Source organism: Etheostoma cragini, chromosome 12 (assembly GCF_013103735.1).
Source record: "Etheostoma cragini isolate CJK2018 chromosome 12, CSU_Ecrag_1.0, whole genome shotgun sequence".
In the NCBI taxonomy this organism is placed as follows: Eukaryota; Metazoa; Chordata; class Actinopteri; order Perciformes; family Percidae; genus Etheostoma; species Etheostoma cragini.
This window is the reverse complement of record NC_048418.1, coordinates 377,175-394,725: the sequence shown is the minus strand read 5'-3', so window position 1 is coordinate 394,725 and position 17,551 is coordinate 377,175. Positions and strand designations below refer to the sequence as shown.

Here is a 17,551-nt window from a genome sequence, read left to right as displayed (position 1 = left end):
ACACACACACACACATACACACACAAACACAAACACAGAGACACATAAACACACACACTAATACACAGAGACACACACACACAGAGACACGCACACACACACAGACACACACACACACACACTAATACACAGAGACACACACACATACAGAGACACACACACACACACACACACAGAGACACGCACAGACGCACGGACATGCACACACACACAGACCGCCCCCCCCCACACTCACACACACAGTCATTTCCTCTGACTGTGTGTGTGACTGTGTGTGTGAGTGTGTGTGTGTCAGTATGTGCGGCGTGTGCAGACCTGCAGCCAGCAGAGCAGATAAAAGCCAACCCTCCGGCAGGCTGCGTTAGTTTGCTTCCTCGGACACGGATCGGAGTTTTTAGGATTCACACACACACACACACACACACACACACGACATGAAGAGCGGCTGGGTTTCTCTCTTCGGACTCCTCGCGGCGCTCTGCGTCGCCCGGGCGACCTACACACACTTCAGTAAGTAGCACCATGTTTCTGTTATAGGTTCAGCACCCGCTGGGAGTTATCACGGCACATTATTAGCATTCTAAGCATTTCTTTGTGACAACAATGCAACAATGAAAAAAATGTGTAAAAACCTAAACTTTCTGTAAAAAAATCCAACATGGCTTGTTGTTTTATAACTTATCTTTGAGTACAAAAAGTCATCTTTAAATTAAAAACTAATGTTTGTGAAAAACAACAACAACAAGCTTGCTGTCTTATAATTTATCTTTGAGTGAAAAACTCATCTTTGAATCAAAAAACTCATTTTTGTGTAAATGAACAACATATCGTGTTGTCAAAGTAACTAATCTTTGTGTAAAAAAAACACTAATTTTTGTGTAATAAACAACATGGCTTAATTTCTTATAACTTATCTTTCTTATAACTTATAACTTATTATATAAAAAAACATATTTCAGTGAAAAAAAACAATTTTTGTATAAAAAACCAACATATCTTGGTGTCAAAATAACTCATCTTTGAGTAAAAAAACTCAAATATTGTGTAAAAACCTAATCTAATCTAATGGCTTGTTATTTTATAACAGTGAAAAAACTAATTTTTGTGTTAAACAAAACAACATATCTTGGTGTCAACATAACTCATCTTAGAGTGAAAAAACTGCTTTCTGTGTAACAATCTCATTTTTAAATTCCCATAGAGGCAGGTTTTTATTATTAAAGGCCAGTTATTACATGGATCAGGATCCTATGCATCCTGATAAAGTTCCCTTCAAATACCCAACCCAGTAATAATTTTCCAAATGGTTGCTGGGTGTGACTTTGATCCCGAGTTATGAAACTAGGGGAGGCGTTTTGTTTTCATATGTTTGGCGAGGAATCCTCTCAGACACACACACACACACGTGTTGGAAACTGTCTTATAAAAGCCAAAATAACACCTGAACTCACCACGGCCGCCGGCGGTGTTTAGATGAACTCAGATTACAGAGTGAGTCACGCTGAAGCACTCTGAGCTGTCCCGACGTTCAGACACACAAACAAACAGACGCACCTTGAACGCACCCTCCGGATGCTTACTGTAGTCTGAGTCACGTTCACTGTCACACAAACAATCATTTAGATTGGAAAACAACACCAACATGTACACAAGTCGTGCAAGTGTTACCTAGTTTAACATTTACAGAACCCTTCACTATTTGATCATCATCACCATCGGACACTATTTGTTTGTTAGCAAGGCTCCGGAAAAAGAAGAAGAAGACAAGTAAAAAGAGAAACAGTATAAATATAAGTATGTGCACAGAAAGTATGTCAAATATAAAATTAAAAATGACAATTAGGGACATGAACACCTGTTTCCTGGTGAAAGTCTGGTGTTTTCTCCTTAACTTCTCCAGGACATGAACACCTGTTTCCTGGTGAAAGTCTGGTGTTTTCTCCTTAACTTCTAAGCAGTAGCTCAGTCCGTAGGGTGGTGCCAGTTCACCTCCAGGGCACTGCCAAGGTGCTCTTGAGCAAGGCACCAAACCCCCAACTGCTCAGGGTGCCTTTAAAAGGGCACCCCCCCACCCCACTCTAACATCTACCCATTAGTGCATTTATAGGACCCGAGGCCTGTGTGTAACGTGTGATAACAACAGAGTGAAAACATTGTAATTTCCCCTTGCAGGATAAATAAAGTATAATATTATTATTTTATATCTTTACAGTCTTCATTAATGGGTTTAATATTCCCGGTGTTGCTAGCAGTAACAAGCAGCAGCGTGTATCTATCTAGCAGCATTTACAACGTGTCCCAGTGCATCTTGCTGCAGGCGGGCAGCTACGTTTCAGAGGAGGCGTTGGCAGGTTCTGGGTGTGACCCGTGGTGATTTGTCTGCGGGGCTTTAGGCTCGCTGGTGCAGCTTTCTCTGGGATTTCAGAACAAACCACAGCTTCAGGCTCTGTAAACATGTCTATTGCTCCGTGAGCTTTTCAGGAACATGTAAACAGTGATTTTGGTCTCCGCCTTCACTCTGTTAAGACCTTTGCAATGACACAATCAATGCTGCCGACTCTTTCTCAATGAAAGTAGCTCCAAAGGTCGGTGAGATACGGCGCTGGATGATGCAACGACAAGGCTGATGTCATTGAGTATCATAAATCACTTAAAGAAAGAGAGCCCGTTTCTGCAAACAGACGACGTCTAGCTCCCCCAGTAAGACCGTGCGCCCAATGTAGGCTGAGTCCTTTGCAGTGGTCCAGGTTTGAATCCGACCTGCGGCCCTTTGATGGGTGCTGAGTTTGAAGATGGGGGGGAAGGGGGTCCGAGTCTTTCTCCTGCTTGCAGAAATCCAACCGTCGTCTCCACCAGCGTGAAGTCAGACCCAACAGGACTCTTCTGTTTCCTTTGGAGCCTTTCAGAATAAAACGCAGGGCCCTAAATGCCTCTGTGACTGTTGTAGTGCTGTGTGAACAAGGAGGCCCAGGACAGGAAGCTGAGACTGAGTCTTAATGGAGTCTTGTCTCCATTAGAGGACAGAAAGATTAAGTGGATATGACACATGCCTTTGGTGCGGGAGATCAGGGTTCGATTCCCACTGCCATACATCAGCCAATGTGTCCCTGAGCAGGACCTGTAACCCTAGTGTCTCCATAGTAATTCTAAGTCTCTTTGGATGTAAGCATCAGCTAAATGACATGTAATGTAACAATGGATGAATACATGAATGAACAAAGTGAATCCCGTGTGTGTTTTCCTGCAGCGCCAGTTCGTTGTGACTGCAACGGGAGATCTCGGTACTGCCTCCGTGACGCCGTGGGCCTGCACTGTGTCGACTGCCAGGGAAACACCGAAGGCCGCCACTGCGAGCGCTGCAAGGCCGGCTTCCACCTGACGGGGGCGCCACCCAGCTGCACGCCCTGTCTCTGCAACCCAACTGGTAAAAAAACCCAACTATCCTCAAAAAAACTTTCCTTGAAGCGTAACTTTGGTATTTTCCAACCTGGACCCTATATTCACATGCATGTGGTGTCTGAAGTCCCTGATGGGGACAAAAATCTTTAAAGTGGTCCAATATTAATCAGCGTCCATTAAAAGTTCTGATGTTGTTGCTGATAGATTCAGATTATTAAGTGTTCGACAACATTATGGGATGGATCCCTACAGAGATAGACCTTTTAGATCCTTTTAGTTGGTGGAGATACACTTTTAGTGGGCGGTTCTTGCTAAATACTGGTCCGAACCCAAAGATTATTGTCCTCATCAGTCACATTTTAGACAGAAAAACATGGAAAAATGTGGTCCAGCTTGAAAAATACCAAATATACCCCCTTTAATACGCTCCTAATGTTCTGAGGAAGAGAAAGCATTGTTTTAATTTTATTACTAATGTTTCTTCGGCGGCAGGCTCTGTCGCTGCCACCTGTGACAGCAGGGGGCGCTGCAGCTGTAAAGAAGGCGTCACCGGAGAGAAATGCGACCGCTGCCCCGACGGACCGATGGGACCGGACGGCTGCTCACAGAGGTGAAGAAACACCTCAGATCCTCAGGTTCCTTCACACGCTCTTCAAAAGACGCACTTCTCCTGACACTAGACGACGCAGTGTCTCTGCTAGTTTAACATCTGTTTGTTGTTTGTATGACGTATGAAGCCGCATTGAGAGACAGTCTGTAGACTCAAATGAGCAGTGCATTGTGGGTATTGTAGTGGACTATATAGTGAGATTAACCACGGAGAGAGTGTCACTACCCAATGTGAGGAGAGGGCAGATTGGAGTCGTGCATGCGCCACTTTGCGACAAGTAGTTAGCATACCAGATGCTAATGAGAGACTTAAGCAAAAGTGGAGCTACTTAACGAAGGTGGTTCACTGCTAGCTTAGCTACAAGCTAGCATCAGACACAAAAAAAGGCTGTCAGTTGAATGGTGTTTGGAGCTAACGTTAGCATCAACTAGCATAGATAGCTACAATGTTTCTGAAATTATTCCCATCTTCTGTTATTGTTTGTTATGAGAAAACTTTATCACTTCATGTATTTCACTAATTTCCGTCTGACAGTTAACCGTTTAAATCTGAGCACGAGACTCACATCTGGCGGTGACAGAGAGGACAGGATACGTTGTTTCTGTTGTAACTTCCTGTCGCTTGTTGTGTTTCAGGCGCCAGACCAGAGAGGATTCTGGGAGTCAGCCCTGTTTCTGTTACGGTCACAGCAGCCAGTGTTCGGCGCAGTCCGGCTACTCCGTCCACAGCATCACCTCCACCTTCACCCACGGTAACCGTTCACCTCCACACTTCACAATAAAACAACAATGTGCACAAGTTCACAGGTCATGATGGGCTTCAATTTCAGAATAAAAGACCCTGATGATTTGCAGATGTCACCGACTGTGTTGTTTTTCCATTTCAGAATAAAAGCCCCAGAGAACACCAGTTGTAACAGACTGTGTTGTTTACATTTCAGAATAAAGGCCCAAGACAGCACCAGTTGTAAAAGACTGTGTGCTGTGTTTCTATTTCAGAATAAAAGCCCCAGAGACCACCGGTTGTAACAGATTGTGTGTTGTGCTTAAATTTCAGAACAAAAGCCCCGACAACACCATTTGCAAAAGACTGCGTATTGTGTTTCCATTTCAGAATAAAAGCCCCAGAGACCACCAGTTGTAACAGTCTGCGTGTTGTGTTTCCATTTCAGAATAAAAGCCCCAGACAACCCCAGTTGTAACAGACTGCATGTTGCTTACATTTCAGAATAAAAGCCCCAGAGACCACCAGTTGTGTTGTGTTTTCAGGTCCGGACGGCTGGAAGGCGGCGACCGATCAGGGCGTTACCCCCGACGACGTCCACTTCCGCTGGTCACCGAGCCACCAGGACCTGGAGGTGGTCTCCAAAAACAGCCTGCCGGTCTACCTGTACGCTCCAGGTGAGAACAAGCCCCGCCTCCGTTACCTCCCTCCATCATCTCCATTTACTTTCTGCCCGATTGAAGATGGATGTTATCGTCTTTCCTTCCTTTCATATTTCTCCAAATGTCTCCTGGTGTCTTTTCCTTTTCATTCCCGTCTTTCCCTTTTATTTTGTTAATTTTGTTTCTCCAGTTTTTCTCCTCTCCTTATTTCTCCTCTCCTCTGCTGGTTTCTTCTCTCCTCTCCTTGTTCCTCCTCTCCTGGTTTCTCCTCTCCTTGTTTCTCCTCTGCTGGTTTCTCCTCTCCTTGTTTCTTCTCTCCTTGTTTCTCCTCTCCTCCTGGTTTTGTTAACCTATTTTCTCCTCTCCTGATTTTCTCCTCCTCTCCTTGTTTCCCTTGTTTCTCCTCTCCTCTCCTGATTTCCTCCTCCTCTCCTTGTTTCACCTCTCCTTGTTTCTCTTCACCTTGTTTCTCCTCTCCTTGTTTGTCCTTGTTTCTCCACTCCTCGTTTCACCTCTCCTTGTTTCTCCTCCTAACCTATTTTCTCCTCTCCTGTTTTTCTCCTCATCTCCTTGTTTCACCTCTCCTTGTTTCTCTTCACCTTGTATCTTCTCACCTTGTTTCTTCTCTCCATGTTTCTACTCCTTGTTTCTCCTGTCCTTGTTTCTCCTCCTCTCTGTTTCTCCTTGTTTCTAGATAGATAGATGATAGATACATAGATAACTTTATTGTCATTACACATGTACAAGTACAAGGCAACAAAATACCGTTCGGAGCATGCCTCCTTGTTTCACTTCTCCTTGTTTCACTTCTCCTTGTTCCTCCTCTCCTTGTTCCTCCTCTCGTTGTTTCACCTCTCCTTGTTTCTCCTCTCCTTGTTTCTCCTCTCCTTGTTTCACCTCTCCTTGTTTCTCCTCTCCTTGTTTCACCTCTCCTTGTTTCACCTCTCCTTGTTTCTCCTCTCCTTGTTTCTCCTCTCCTTGTTTCACCTCTCCTTGTTTCTCCTCTCCTTGTTTCTCCTCTCCTTGTTCCTCCTCTCCTTGTTCCTCCTCTCCTTGTTTCACCTCTCCTTGTTTCTCCTCTCCTTGTTTCTCCTCTCCTTGTTTCCCCTCTCCTTGTTTCTCCTCTCCTTGTTTCACCTCTCCTTGTTTCTCCTCTCCTTGTTTCTCCTCTCCTTGTTTCTCCTGTCTTTGTTTCTCCTCCTCTCATTGTTTCTCCTCGTTTCACCTCGCCTCGTTTCACTTCTCCTTGTTTCTTCTCTCCTTGTTTCACCTCTCCTTGTTCCTCCTCTCCTTTTCTCCTCTCCTTGTTTCTCCTCTCCTTGTTTCTCCTCTCCTTGTTCCTCCTCTCCTTGTTTCACCTCTGCTTGTTTCTCCTCTCCTTGTTTCACCTCACCTCTGCTTGTTTCTCCTCCTCTCCTCCAGCTCCGTTCCTGGGAAACCAGCTGCTGAGTTTGGGTCAGAACCTGTCGTTCTCCCTGCGTCTGGACCGCGGCGTGCGTCACCCGTCCACCAGTGACGTGGTCCTGGAGGGCGGTGGTCTCCGGGCGTCCTCCTCGCTGGGGGAGCTGCGCTCCGTCGTCCCCTGTGGACAGAAGATCCGCTACAGCTTCAGGTACGCTCCGGTCACGTGGTCCTGCTGCTTTTTCAGCATTTTACACTTTATTCAACGTTGTGTTTTAAATTCATGGCCAATAAATTTAACTTATATTACATTGTACCTCATTTGAGTTAAGTTAGACATTATAAATTATTTTAACTAATGAACTAAAACTAATTTTAACTCATTAAGATAAAACTGAGTTCATGTCAAAGTTTAGTCCGGATACCGTTTTAAAACCATTTAACCCTCGTCTTGTCCACTTTTTTCAACGTTTTTCAACATCTTGCGCTTTATTGTTAAAGTTATTTTTCAGCTTGTTGTCACATTATTCTTTAAAATTCTTTAAATGTTTTTTTTCTCCTTTTGTTTTGCTTTTTTTCAAAGTTTTTGACCCTTTTTCTGACATTTGTCACTTTTACATTTTGACCCCCCCCCCATAAGAGTCTCACACCTATCCTTAGAATTCATGACCATAAACCTCAGTTTTGAAAAGCAGAAATATGCTTTAAAATTGAAAATTGAAACAGTCCAAATGTAATCAAAAGTAGTGGACTGATCCATTTTTCTTGAGAAGAGCATTAAATGGAACCATCAATGTGCATTTTGGCACTTTCTGATATAGAAATGTTTTTGAAAATGGGTCAAATTTGACCCCAAAGACAACAAGAAGGTTAACCATGTTCTTCAAGTGTTATAAAATTTTAATAGAACACCCCAAATTCAATGAATGTAATTATTAATTACCTGCATTACCTAATTACCTTACCTGCAAAGAAATATAACATGAATATGGATGGATTCCATACAACGTACATCCATGTTATATTTGGACATTTTACTTTGTAGAAACCCATATTTCTGACATAAAAACGTTGAAACTGGGTCAAATAGACCCGAGGACAACGCAAGGGTTAAACAGTCTGAGCAGATTCCTCGGGTCGCAGGAGTGTGTTTCTACTTGTCCTGGTTACGGCAGCGGGATTCTTCTTCTCTGACGGACAGGAATGCTCACACTGGAGTGGATGGGGGGGGGTGATCGTCTCAGAGTCTCTCTCTAGACCACGTCCATGGATCATCTCTCTGCAGAAACGTTCAAGTCTCTGCAGGTTTTAATTTCAACCAAAAAGAATTCATTAACTTTGACCCAGTTTCTGATGGAGCACCGATTTACAGATTATAAGATCGGTGAGGAAGAGCTTTCCAGATGTTTCTCTGGTACTAAAGTCTGGTATTGTTGTGATGTGTTGGAGTTGTTATTGTAATGTGTGTAATGTGTGGTTTTCTCTGGGTGGACTGGTACTAATGTGAGATATCTTCTGTCTAGTACTGGGTGTACATACTAATGTGAGAGATCTCCTGTCTAGTACTGGGTGGACTGGTACTAATGTGAGATATCTTCTGTCTAGTACTGGGTGGACTGGTACTAATGTGAGATATCTTCTGTCTAGTACTGGGTGGACTGGTACTAATGTGAGATATCTTCTGTCTAGTACTGGGTGTACATACTAATGTGAGAGATCTTCTGTCTAGTACTGGGTGTACTGGTACTAATGTGAGAGATCTTCTGTCTAGTACTGGGTGGACTGGTACTAATGTGAGAGATCTTCTGTCTAGTACTGGGTTTACTGGTACTAATGTGAGAGATCTTCTGTCTAGTACTGGGTGGACTGGTACTAATGTGAGATATCTTCTGTCTAGTACTGGGTGTACTGGTACTAATGTGAGATATCTTCTGTCTAGTACTGGGTGGACTGGTACTAATGTGAGATATCTTCTGTCTAGTACTGGGTGGACTGGTACTAATGTAAGATATCTCCTGTCTAGTACAGGGTGTACTGGTACTAATGTGAGATATCTCCTGTCTAGTACTGGGTGGACTGGTACTAATGTGAGATATCTTCTGTCTAGTACTGGGTGGACTGGTACTAATGTAAGATATCTCCTGTCTAGTACTGGGTGGACTGGTACTAATGTGAGAGATCCTCTGTCTAGTACTGGGTGGACTGGTACTAATGTGAGATATCTTCTGTCTAGTACTGGGTGGACTGGTACTAATGTGAGAGATCTTCTGTCTAGTACTGGGTGGACTGGTACTAATGTGAGAGATCTTCTGTCTAGTACCGGGTGGACTGGTACTAATGTGAGAGATCTTCTGTCCACAGACTGGACGGGGGTCCCGGGAGCCGGTGGAGGCCTCAGCTTTCCACCACCCAGTTCCAGACACTTCTCCAGAATCTCACCGCCATCAAGATCCGGGCAACGTTTGGCCAAGATGGTGAACTTCTATTTTTATATACTCTATAAAGTCATTTATTTGCAAGAAAAACTGACATTTACAACAAAAAACTTCAAGAAATATTTGCTTAATATTTGAAGAATGATGGACCCGTTGTGGTTTTTCAGGACGTGGTTACCTTGACAACGTGCAGCTGGTGTCTGCCCGGCGGGGGGGCGACGGCCCCCCAGCAGACTGGGTCCAGACCTGCCGCTGCCCCCCAGGGTACGAGGGCGCCTGGTGCGAGCGGTGCTCGGCGGGCTTCAGGCGACGGCTTCCGTCCAACGGCGCCTTCAGCGGCTGCGAGCGCTGCAGCTGCAGCGGAGGAAGCTGCGACCCGCAGACCGGGGACTGTTACTCCGGAGACGAGACGCCCGGGGAGCTCGGCTGTCCCCACGGGTCCTACCGCGACCCCTGGGGGCCGCTCGGCTGCGTCAGGTGTCCCTGTCCCGAAGGACAGTCCTGCTCCCTGGCCCCCGGCTCGCTGGAACCACAGTGTGACCGCTGCCCGACCGGAACCACCGGTGGGTGTCGCTCTGTCTTCTGTCTGTCTGTTTGTTGTTCTGTCTTTCTTTCCATCTGTTTGTTTGTCTGCCTGCCTATGTCTTTCTTTCTGTCTCTCTCTCTTTATGGCTTTCAGTCTTTCTGTCTCTTGTCAGTCTTTCTGTCTCTTTTTCTGTCTTTCTCTGTCTGTCTATCTGTCTTTCCATTTGTTTGTCATTCTTTCTGCCTCTCTATTTCCTTCTGTCTGTCTCTGTCTTTCTGTCCTTCCGTCTGTCTTTCTTTCTGTCTCTTACTGTCTGTCTGTCTGTCTGTCTCTGTCTTCCTAACCCTAACCCTAACCCTAACCATAAAAAGAAATAGATTCAAAGATAATCAAACAGCTAGACATGCATTTCAGGGTAGAGCATCCTATCGTAGTCTCATAATCTCGTGTCCGTCCGTCTCTCCAGGTCCTCGCTGTGACGTGTGTCAGGAGGGTTTCTATGGCAACCCAACAGGAAGCGGCGGCGTGCAGCGGCCCTGCCGGCCCTGCCTCTGTAACGGCCACATCGACGTCGGCGTGGCGGGAAGCTGCGACCGGCGCAGCGGGGAATGTCTCCGGTGTCAGAACAACACCGCGGGACGCAGCTGCGAGGCGTGCACGCCCGGATTCTACCACGGGCACGCCGCCGACGCCTGCAAACGTAACTGCACATTAACTCATTCTCATTATATCTGCACGGGTTCGTCTCTGATGTTTCAGATAGTTGACATTTGATATTTCACAGAGAGACATTGATTAAGTTGTTAGGTTCGGATCTCTTACATGAGACATAAGCATTTCAATTTTAACTAATAATTAAATGTCAATGAGCGCTTTGCATGTGACAAGTAACACTTTTTAATCAATGTTTTTAACTTTTTCGTGTGTTTTTGTCCCTTTTTTAAAACTTTTGACGCTTTTTTCAATGTTTGAAAACTTTTAACTTTTAATCAATACTATGGCAAAGCCAACTTGGATATTATTGGAGATTAAAGTTTTTTAAAAAAGGCAATGAAAACATAAAGCCAACCAAAATGATATATGTGGGCGTTTTTCAAGGTCTCGATAAATTATGTAGAGTGGGTTTAACTCTGTAAAACTCTTTTTTTAGTTTTAGCTGAATATATGCAGCTATTTCTTTGAAAGTAGACTGTTCACACTTACCGGGTTGTTAAAGCTGCTTGAGATTGTGAATATTGATGTTGTTCCTGTCTTGTTTTGTGGACCAGCATGCAGCTGTGACGTTCTGGGCTCTGAGTCCAGACAGTGTGACGATGCGGGTCGCTGCCGGTGCAGACCAGGCTTTGAGGGTCTCAAGTGCCAGAGGTCCAACTGTCCCGCCTGTTTCAGCCCCATCAAGAAAAAGGTACCGCAACTCCGCTGCATGTTTTCATCTGTATGAAGAAAATGTTCAGCGTCAGTCAGCGTCCACTAAAAAGTTCAGTTGTTGCCGCTAATAGATTCAGATTGTTATTTTAAGTGTGTGACAACATTATGGGAAGGATCCCTACAGAGATAGACCTTTTAGTTATAGAGTAAGATCCTTTTAGTTAAACATGAAACAGCCCCGAAATCACCATCACCAAACCCACCAGACTCCATGTAAATAATCACTACTTTTAGTGTGTATAGAGCAGCATATCTCCACCAGACTCCATGTAAATAATCACTACTTTTAGTGTGTATAGAGCAGCATATCTCCACCAGACTCCATGTAAATAATCACTACTTTTAGCGTCTGGTGGTAAAGTCTGGTGTAGATATGCTGCTCTATACACACTAAAAGTAGTAATTATTTACATGGAGTCTGGTGGAGATATGCTGCTCTATACACGCTAAAAGTAGTAATTATTTACATGGAGTCTGGTGGGTTTGGTGATGGTGATTTCATGGCTGTTTCATGGTAAAAATAAAGATCTTAATCTTTAACAAAAAGATTTTCTGAACCTCAACGTTGACTGTGACATTATTTAGCCAGAAGGAGATTTTCTAAATGAGTTGGTTGAACTGTGTTTCAGATGGAGTCGTACGCTGCCAAACTGAAGGAGCTGGAGATTCTGTTCTCCGACATGGACGGAGGTTTGAAACCAGCCAACAGCGCTGAGATGGAGGCGGCTCTGAGAGCAGCCGAGGAGATGGTTGACGACCTGCAGTATGAGACCGAGCTGCTCACAGGTACGTTGACACCATCCAAGAAGAAATATCTTAAATTTTACTGCAGTACATGTCATACTAATGACATCCCGTGTGCCGTGTCCAATAGGATCGGAGAAGAACCTGCAGAGCCGCCTGGCCTCTATCAGCAGGAGTCAGCTGGCCGAGGAGCTGGACATCCAGAACATCGCCGACACAGCGGACGCCATCAAACGCCGACAGAAGACATACAAGGCGAAGGTGGCGGCGGTTCAGAGTCTGATGGAGGAGATGAGAAGGGAACTAAGCAACGCCAGGGAACAGCTCAGATTAATCGTAAGAACAAATACGTAACAATGTCAAACTCAACATTATTTCTGACTCTGAAGATTGGTAACATTTCCCAAGACTGGTGTAAAGTAATGTACCCAAAACAGATATAGTTGCATAAACCAAGACCAGGAGTGTATCACAACGGAGACAAGCCTGAGACTTTGAGGGGTTGAGGCCGAGATTTTGTGAGGTTGCGATTGAGACGAAATCAAGACTTTGAGGGGTTGAGACCCAGACAAGTCAGAGACTTTGAGGGGTTAAGACCGAGGCAAGGCCCAGATTTTTAGAGGTTGAGACCTAGACAAATCCCAGACATTGAGGGGTTAAGACCGAGACAAGTCAGAGACTTTGAGGGGTGTAGACGGGTACAAGAAAGAGACTTTGAGGGGTTGAGACAGGGATAAGACCGAGACATTGAGGGGTTCACACTGAGATTTTGAGGGGTTGAGACCGAGAAAGGCCAATGCAGATTGCAGGTCTACTTTTAATCTAACGGCCATTTTGTCTCTTCCCTCCCGTCAGGAGATTCCTCTCGGAGACGCCCCGCTGAGTTCCAACCTGCTGTCCTCTCTGGTGCAGACAGCTACCAGTCTGGCTGATAAGTAAGTCCATCGTCTGCAAACCGTCGCAGTCATCCAGACCAACTTTACCTAAGGAAGGGGTTCCAATCAAGAGCAAATGGACTTGGTTATAGTCCTGTTTTCCCAAGTGACTGATGGGAAAAACCGAAACGATCTTTTAAAGGTTCTTCGAAGATGTTTTGTCTCTCATTCCCTTAAGTTCCAAACTGAAGAAGTCACTAAATGAAGGACAACATGTCTTCCTAGGATCTTTAACCAAAGTCCAATCGCTTTTGATTGTAACCCTTCCTTGGATAGATATGTATATAAATATATATATATATATATATATATATATATATATACACGTTATATATCATCTATATCATCACTTCCAGACATGAAACGACGGCAGACGCCGTGGAGCGAAGCGCCAACGACGCTCTGAGGGACTCCCAGAAGAGCCTGGACCTGGTCCGAACCCTCATGAACAAAGAGAACAAAGTCAAAGAGCTGATCGGAGATCTGAAAACCATGTGAGTCTCTTCTGTCAGATTAAAACATCTGTTTGAGTATGTTTATTAATAATAATGATAATAAAAATATAATAATAATGTGTACTTTATTAATCCCACAAGGGGAAACTACAGTGTACACTCTTGTTATTACACACATTACACACAGGTCTGAAATACACACACATGCTCATGTCCTATCGAGATGTCAGAGTGAGGGGGATGGGGGGACTGCCCATGGAAAGAGCAGTTGGGGGTCGGTGCCTTGCTCAAGAGCACCTTGGCAGTGCCCATGTCATGCAAACCCATGAGACTGCTGGTGACCCGGCACCTCTCCAGCTTCCAGTCCACCACCCTACTGTAGTCAGCTCAGTCCAGACATTTCCTGCAGTTTCTGAGAGTTTACGCTCATAGACAGTTAAAGAAATGGACTAACAGGTCCCGTTGTGTCCACGGAGACCAGGGGAGTCTATGAGAAGCTCTTTCCCGGTGTCCAGACTGGTTTATCCTTCTGCAGCTGATAGAAACAGACGCACGACCAATAACCTTCCCCTGTTGTCAGGTACGATAAGCACTCCGCCCAGGTGAAGGGGCTGGAGAACCAGGCCACCCGGCTGAGCACCGAGGCCGGGGACGAGAGCAAGATGGCCGACGGCATGCTGAAAGACATCGCCAACATGGAGCGGAGCATCCCGTCCTCCCTGAAGGTAACGGCTGCTGGGGAGCTCCGTCGTTAGGGGACAAGGTGTCCTCAGGGAACAGTCTCTCTCTTCTCTGATCTGGATTTACACATGCACAGCCCCCCCCACCGGGCTTTCTTCTCCCGCAACTGTGAAATATATATAAATATATATATATATATATATATATATATATATATATATATATATATATATATATATATATACCTTTATATACCTTTTTATATATACCTTTTATACCTAAAAGGACACGGGAATTCTGTGCAATTTCATAGAGTGCAATGTTTAATATTTAACGATTTAATGTCATTACAGTGCATACAAAGCTATTTTATATGTACTGTGTGTATATAGATACTCTACCGTGCTCCAGGTCCCCCCCCCCTTCCTTCTGCACTACCCATACTTTATATTCTTGTATTTTATATTTTTATGTGTTGTGTTGACAATTTAAAAGGTTTTGCGTCAATCTCGTTGCACAGGTACTGCTCTGTGTGTAATGACAATAACTTTCTTCTCTATTCTACTCTATCCCATCATGCTCAGGGGCAGGTGGACGCCATGGTGTCCAAGTTGGAGGACGTGAAGAAGTCGGTGGACGCGGACATCTCTGGCATCGCGGCGCTGCAGGACGCCGTGCAGCGAGACAAGGCGGCCACCGAGGACCTGCTGGCCAAGGGCAAGACCGCCCAGAAGGTACCGGAGGATCCATTTTTTTTTAAAGAAACCCATATTTCTGATATAAATTTGACCCGAAGACACCAGGAGGGTTGAAGTCCGTTTTCAGAAAACATTACACTTTCAGAAAGATATACATATTTTATGGTTTTAGGTTTCTCTTTGGCCTGCTTGGTCTGTCTCCTATCCCAGAATGCATCAGTGGTGCAATGGAAGACATTATATTGATGTCCAATCTGGTTTCTCTCTGCAGGAGTTTGACAAACTGTCCGACAGAGTGGACGTCGCCAAGCTGGAGACGGAGGACGCTCTCAGACGCATCAACAGCAACACGAACGAGCTGGATGACGCCCTCAACAACCTGAGAGGTAGACAGACAGACAGGGAGACAGGCAGAGACAGACAGACAGACCAAGAGACGGACACACAGACAGACAGACCGAGAGACGGACACACAGACAGACAGACAGGGAGACAGGCAGGGAGACAGACAGACAGACAGACAGGGAGACAGGGAGACAGAAAGACAGAGAAAGAGAGACAGACCAAGAGACGGACACACAGACAGACAGACAGACAGGGAGACAGGCAGGGAGACAGACAGACAGACAGGGAGACAGGGAGACAGGCAGGGAGACAGGGAGACAGAAAGACAGAGAAAGACAGACAGACCAAGAGACGGACACACAGACAGACAGACACAGACAGACAGACCGAGAGACGGACACACAGACAGACGGATGGACACACAGACAGACGGATGGACAGAGGGACAGACAGACAGTTGAACATACCATGACTCGTCCCGGTCTTCCCCTGCAGGCTTCGACCAGCAGATCGACGGCGGTAAAGCTCTGGCCGATGCCGCCATCCGGCGTCTCCCGGGCATCAGCAGCGTGATCCAGCAGGCCGTGGACAGCAACGCGGAGACCGTCTCCGTCCTGGGAACCGTGTCCGGAAACTACGACGCCGCGCTGGGAACCATCAACGTGCTGGAGAACCTGCTCACTGGTCTGGAGGTAACAACCAATCAGCTGGCAGCAAGGGCCCACGGCATCAAAATGTCCCTTTAAAACATTAATATGAGTCCCCGTCCTCGTCCTCGTCCCCCCCCCAGCCTGCCAGGTACACACACACACACTAAAGGGCCCATGGCATGAAAATGCCTTGCTCAAGAGCACCAGGCAGTGAACTGGCATCTCTCCAGCTACCAATCAAAACTCCATCCTTTGGTCTGTATGGGAACCAGCGACCCTCCGGTTCCCATCCCAACTCCCTACAGACTACTGCCCCCCCCCAGTAGTCCAGTTTGAAAAAAATCGAAATAACCCTTTAATATGGTTGTAGGTTAAAGTGAAAAGGTCCATCTGAAACCCCCCGCCCCCCCCTCCGTGTACTCTTCAGGGAGCCGTTGGATCTCTGCCGTCTCCTGCCGATCTGCTGAAGGAAGCCACCAAACTGAACCGGGACACCAAGGACCTGAAGACGGCGGCAGCGGACACGGCTGCAGACCTGGTCTCAGAGCTGGACGCTGGACGGACGCTGGAGGCCGACGCCCAGCAGGTAAAGGAACTAAGTACTTTTACTCCTGTACACACGTTGAGGTACTTTTTTACTTTACTCAAGTCTTTTCTTTTTCATGTTACTTTCTACTTTTACTCCGCTACATTTCAGGGAGAAATATTCATCTGACAGCTTTAGTTACTAGTTACTTGTAAACCTGTAAATAACAGTAAATGATGTGAATATTTGTCTCTGCAGGCGGCTGCTGGAGCGACCGGAGCTTTCAACAACGCCAAGCAGACCAGAGACGCTGTGGGGAAAACACTGCGAGACATCAGCAGTCTGCTGGCTAACATGAGTAAGTTCCTCTGGTTTTACTTCATGTTAAAGGGTTATTTCACTACTTTTAGCGTGTATAGAGCAGCTCATATCCACATGTAAATGGTGAATTAAGCGTTTATTTCAAACAGACCAGAGTGTTGATTGTTGAAACAATGGAAAGATGAACCAATGTATAATACACTCTAAAAGTAGTGATTATTAACATGGAGTCTGGTGGAGATATGCTGCTCTATACACGCTAAAAGTAGTGATTATTTACATGGAGTCTGGTGGAGATATGCTGCTCTATACACACTAAAAGTAGTGATTATTTACATGGAGTCTGGTGGAGATATGCTGATCTATACACACTAAAAGTAGTGATTATTTACATGGAGTCTGGTGGGTTTGGTGATGGTGATTTCTGTTTCATGTTACACTAAAAAGGATCTTACTCTTTAACTAAAAGGTCTATCTCTATAGGGATCCATCCCATAATGTTGTCAGACAAACTGACGTTACATTTCAGCATTACGTTCTTAAACCCTCTGTGTTCTTCTTCTCCTCAGACCAGAGCGGCGGTGCGGTGGACGAGAAGCAGCTGAAGCGGCTGGAGGACTCGGTGTCCGGCGCTCAGAGGGACGTGGAGGGCCGTCTGAGGCCCCGGCTCCGGGACATGGAGGCGCAGGAGGCGGCCCACCGCCGCCGGCTGGCCAACATAGACCAGGACATCTCCATGATCCTGGGAGACATCGCCAACCTAGAAGACATCCTGCTCGCCATCCCCAACGGCTGCTTCAACACCCCCCCCATCGAGGAGGCCTGAGGGCCGCCCAGGGTCCCGGTCCAACAAAACAAGAACCAGTACGATGGGGCATCCAGAACATGTCCAATAGGGTTCAAGTTGTACAGCTCAACAGGGACCGCCCACTACTTTAACCCTCATGTTGTCTTCATGTTGTCCTCATGTTGTCTTCATGTTGTCTTCATGTTGTCTTCATGTTGTCTTCAT

The 17,551-nt window shown here is 45.7% G+C and overlaps 1 protein-coding gene across 2 annotated transcripts; it reads left to right on the top strand.

Annotated features, from left to right (window-relative positions):
* The first annotated feature begins 275 nt into the window (after positions 1–275).
* On the top strand, positions 276–17,523 carry lamc2 (laminin, gamma 2). 2 transcript variants are annotated; one of them, XM_034887346.1, is made up of 21 exons: positions 276–510; positions 3,248–3,424; positions 3,892–4,009; positions 4,645–4,760; positions 5,278–5,409; positions 6,817–7,006; positions 9,157–9,269; positions 9,398–9,793; positions 10,223–10,456; positions 11,025–11,161; positions 11,814–11,970; positions 12,059–12,264; positions 12,784–12,863; positions 13,220–13,357; positions 13,899–14,043; positions 14,584–14,733; positions 14,969–15,083; positions 15,538–15,734; positions 16,120–16,278; positions 16,477–16,576; positions 17,109–17,523. In XM_034887346.1, exons 1-21 carry the CDS (start codon positions 435–437, stop codon positions 17,363–17,365), a joined length of 3,393 nt encoding a protein of 1,130 aa, XP_034743237.1. In that variant the 5' UTR covers positions 276–434; the 3' UTR covers positions 17,366–17,523. The 2 variants fall into 2 exon arrangements, with proteins under 2 accessions (XP_034743237.1, XP_034743238.1); XM_034887347.1 differs by having other exon boundaries at positions 15,538–15,741; positions 16,127–16,278.
* The last annotated feature ends 28 nt before the right edge of the window (positions 17,524–17,551 follow it).

Excerpts from the sequence above, each read along its gene's own strand:
- lamc2 (XM_034887346.1), top strand. The coding sequence starts at position 435 with ATGAAGAGCGGCTGGGTTTCTCTCTTCGGACTCCTCGCGGCGCTCTGC. Across the intron at positions 7,007-9,156 it reads AAGATCCGCTACAGCTTCAG|ACTGGACGGGGGTCCCGGGA; the intron begins GTACGCTCCGGT and ends TTCTGTCCACAG. Across the intron at positions 11,162-11,813 it reads TCAGCCCCATCAAGAAAAAG|ATGGAGTCGTACGCTGCCAA; the intron begins GTACCGCAACTC and ends ACTGTGTTTCAG.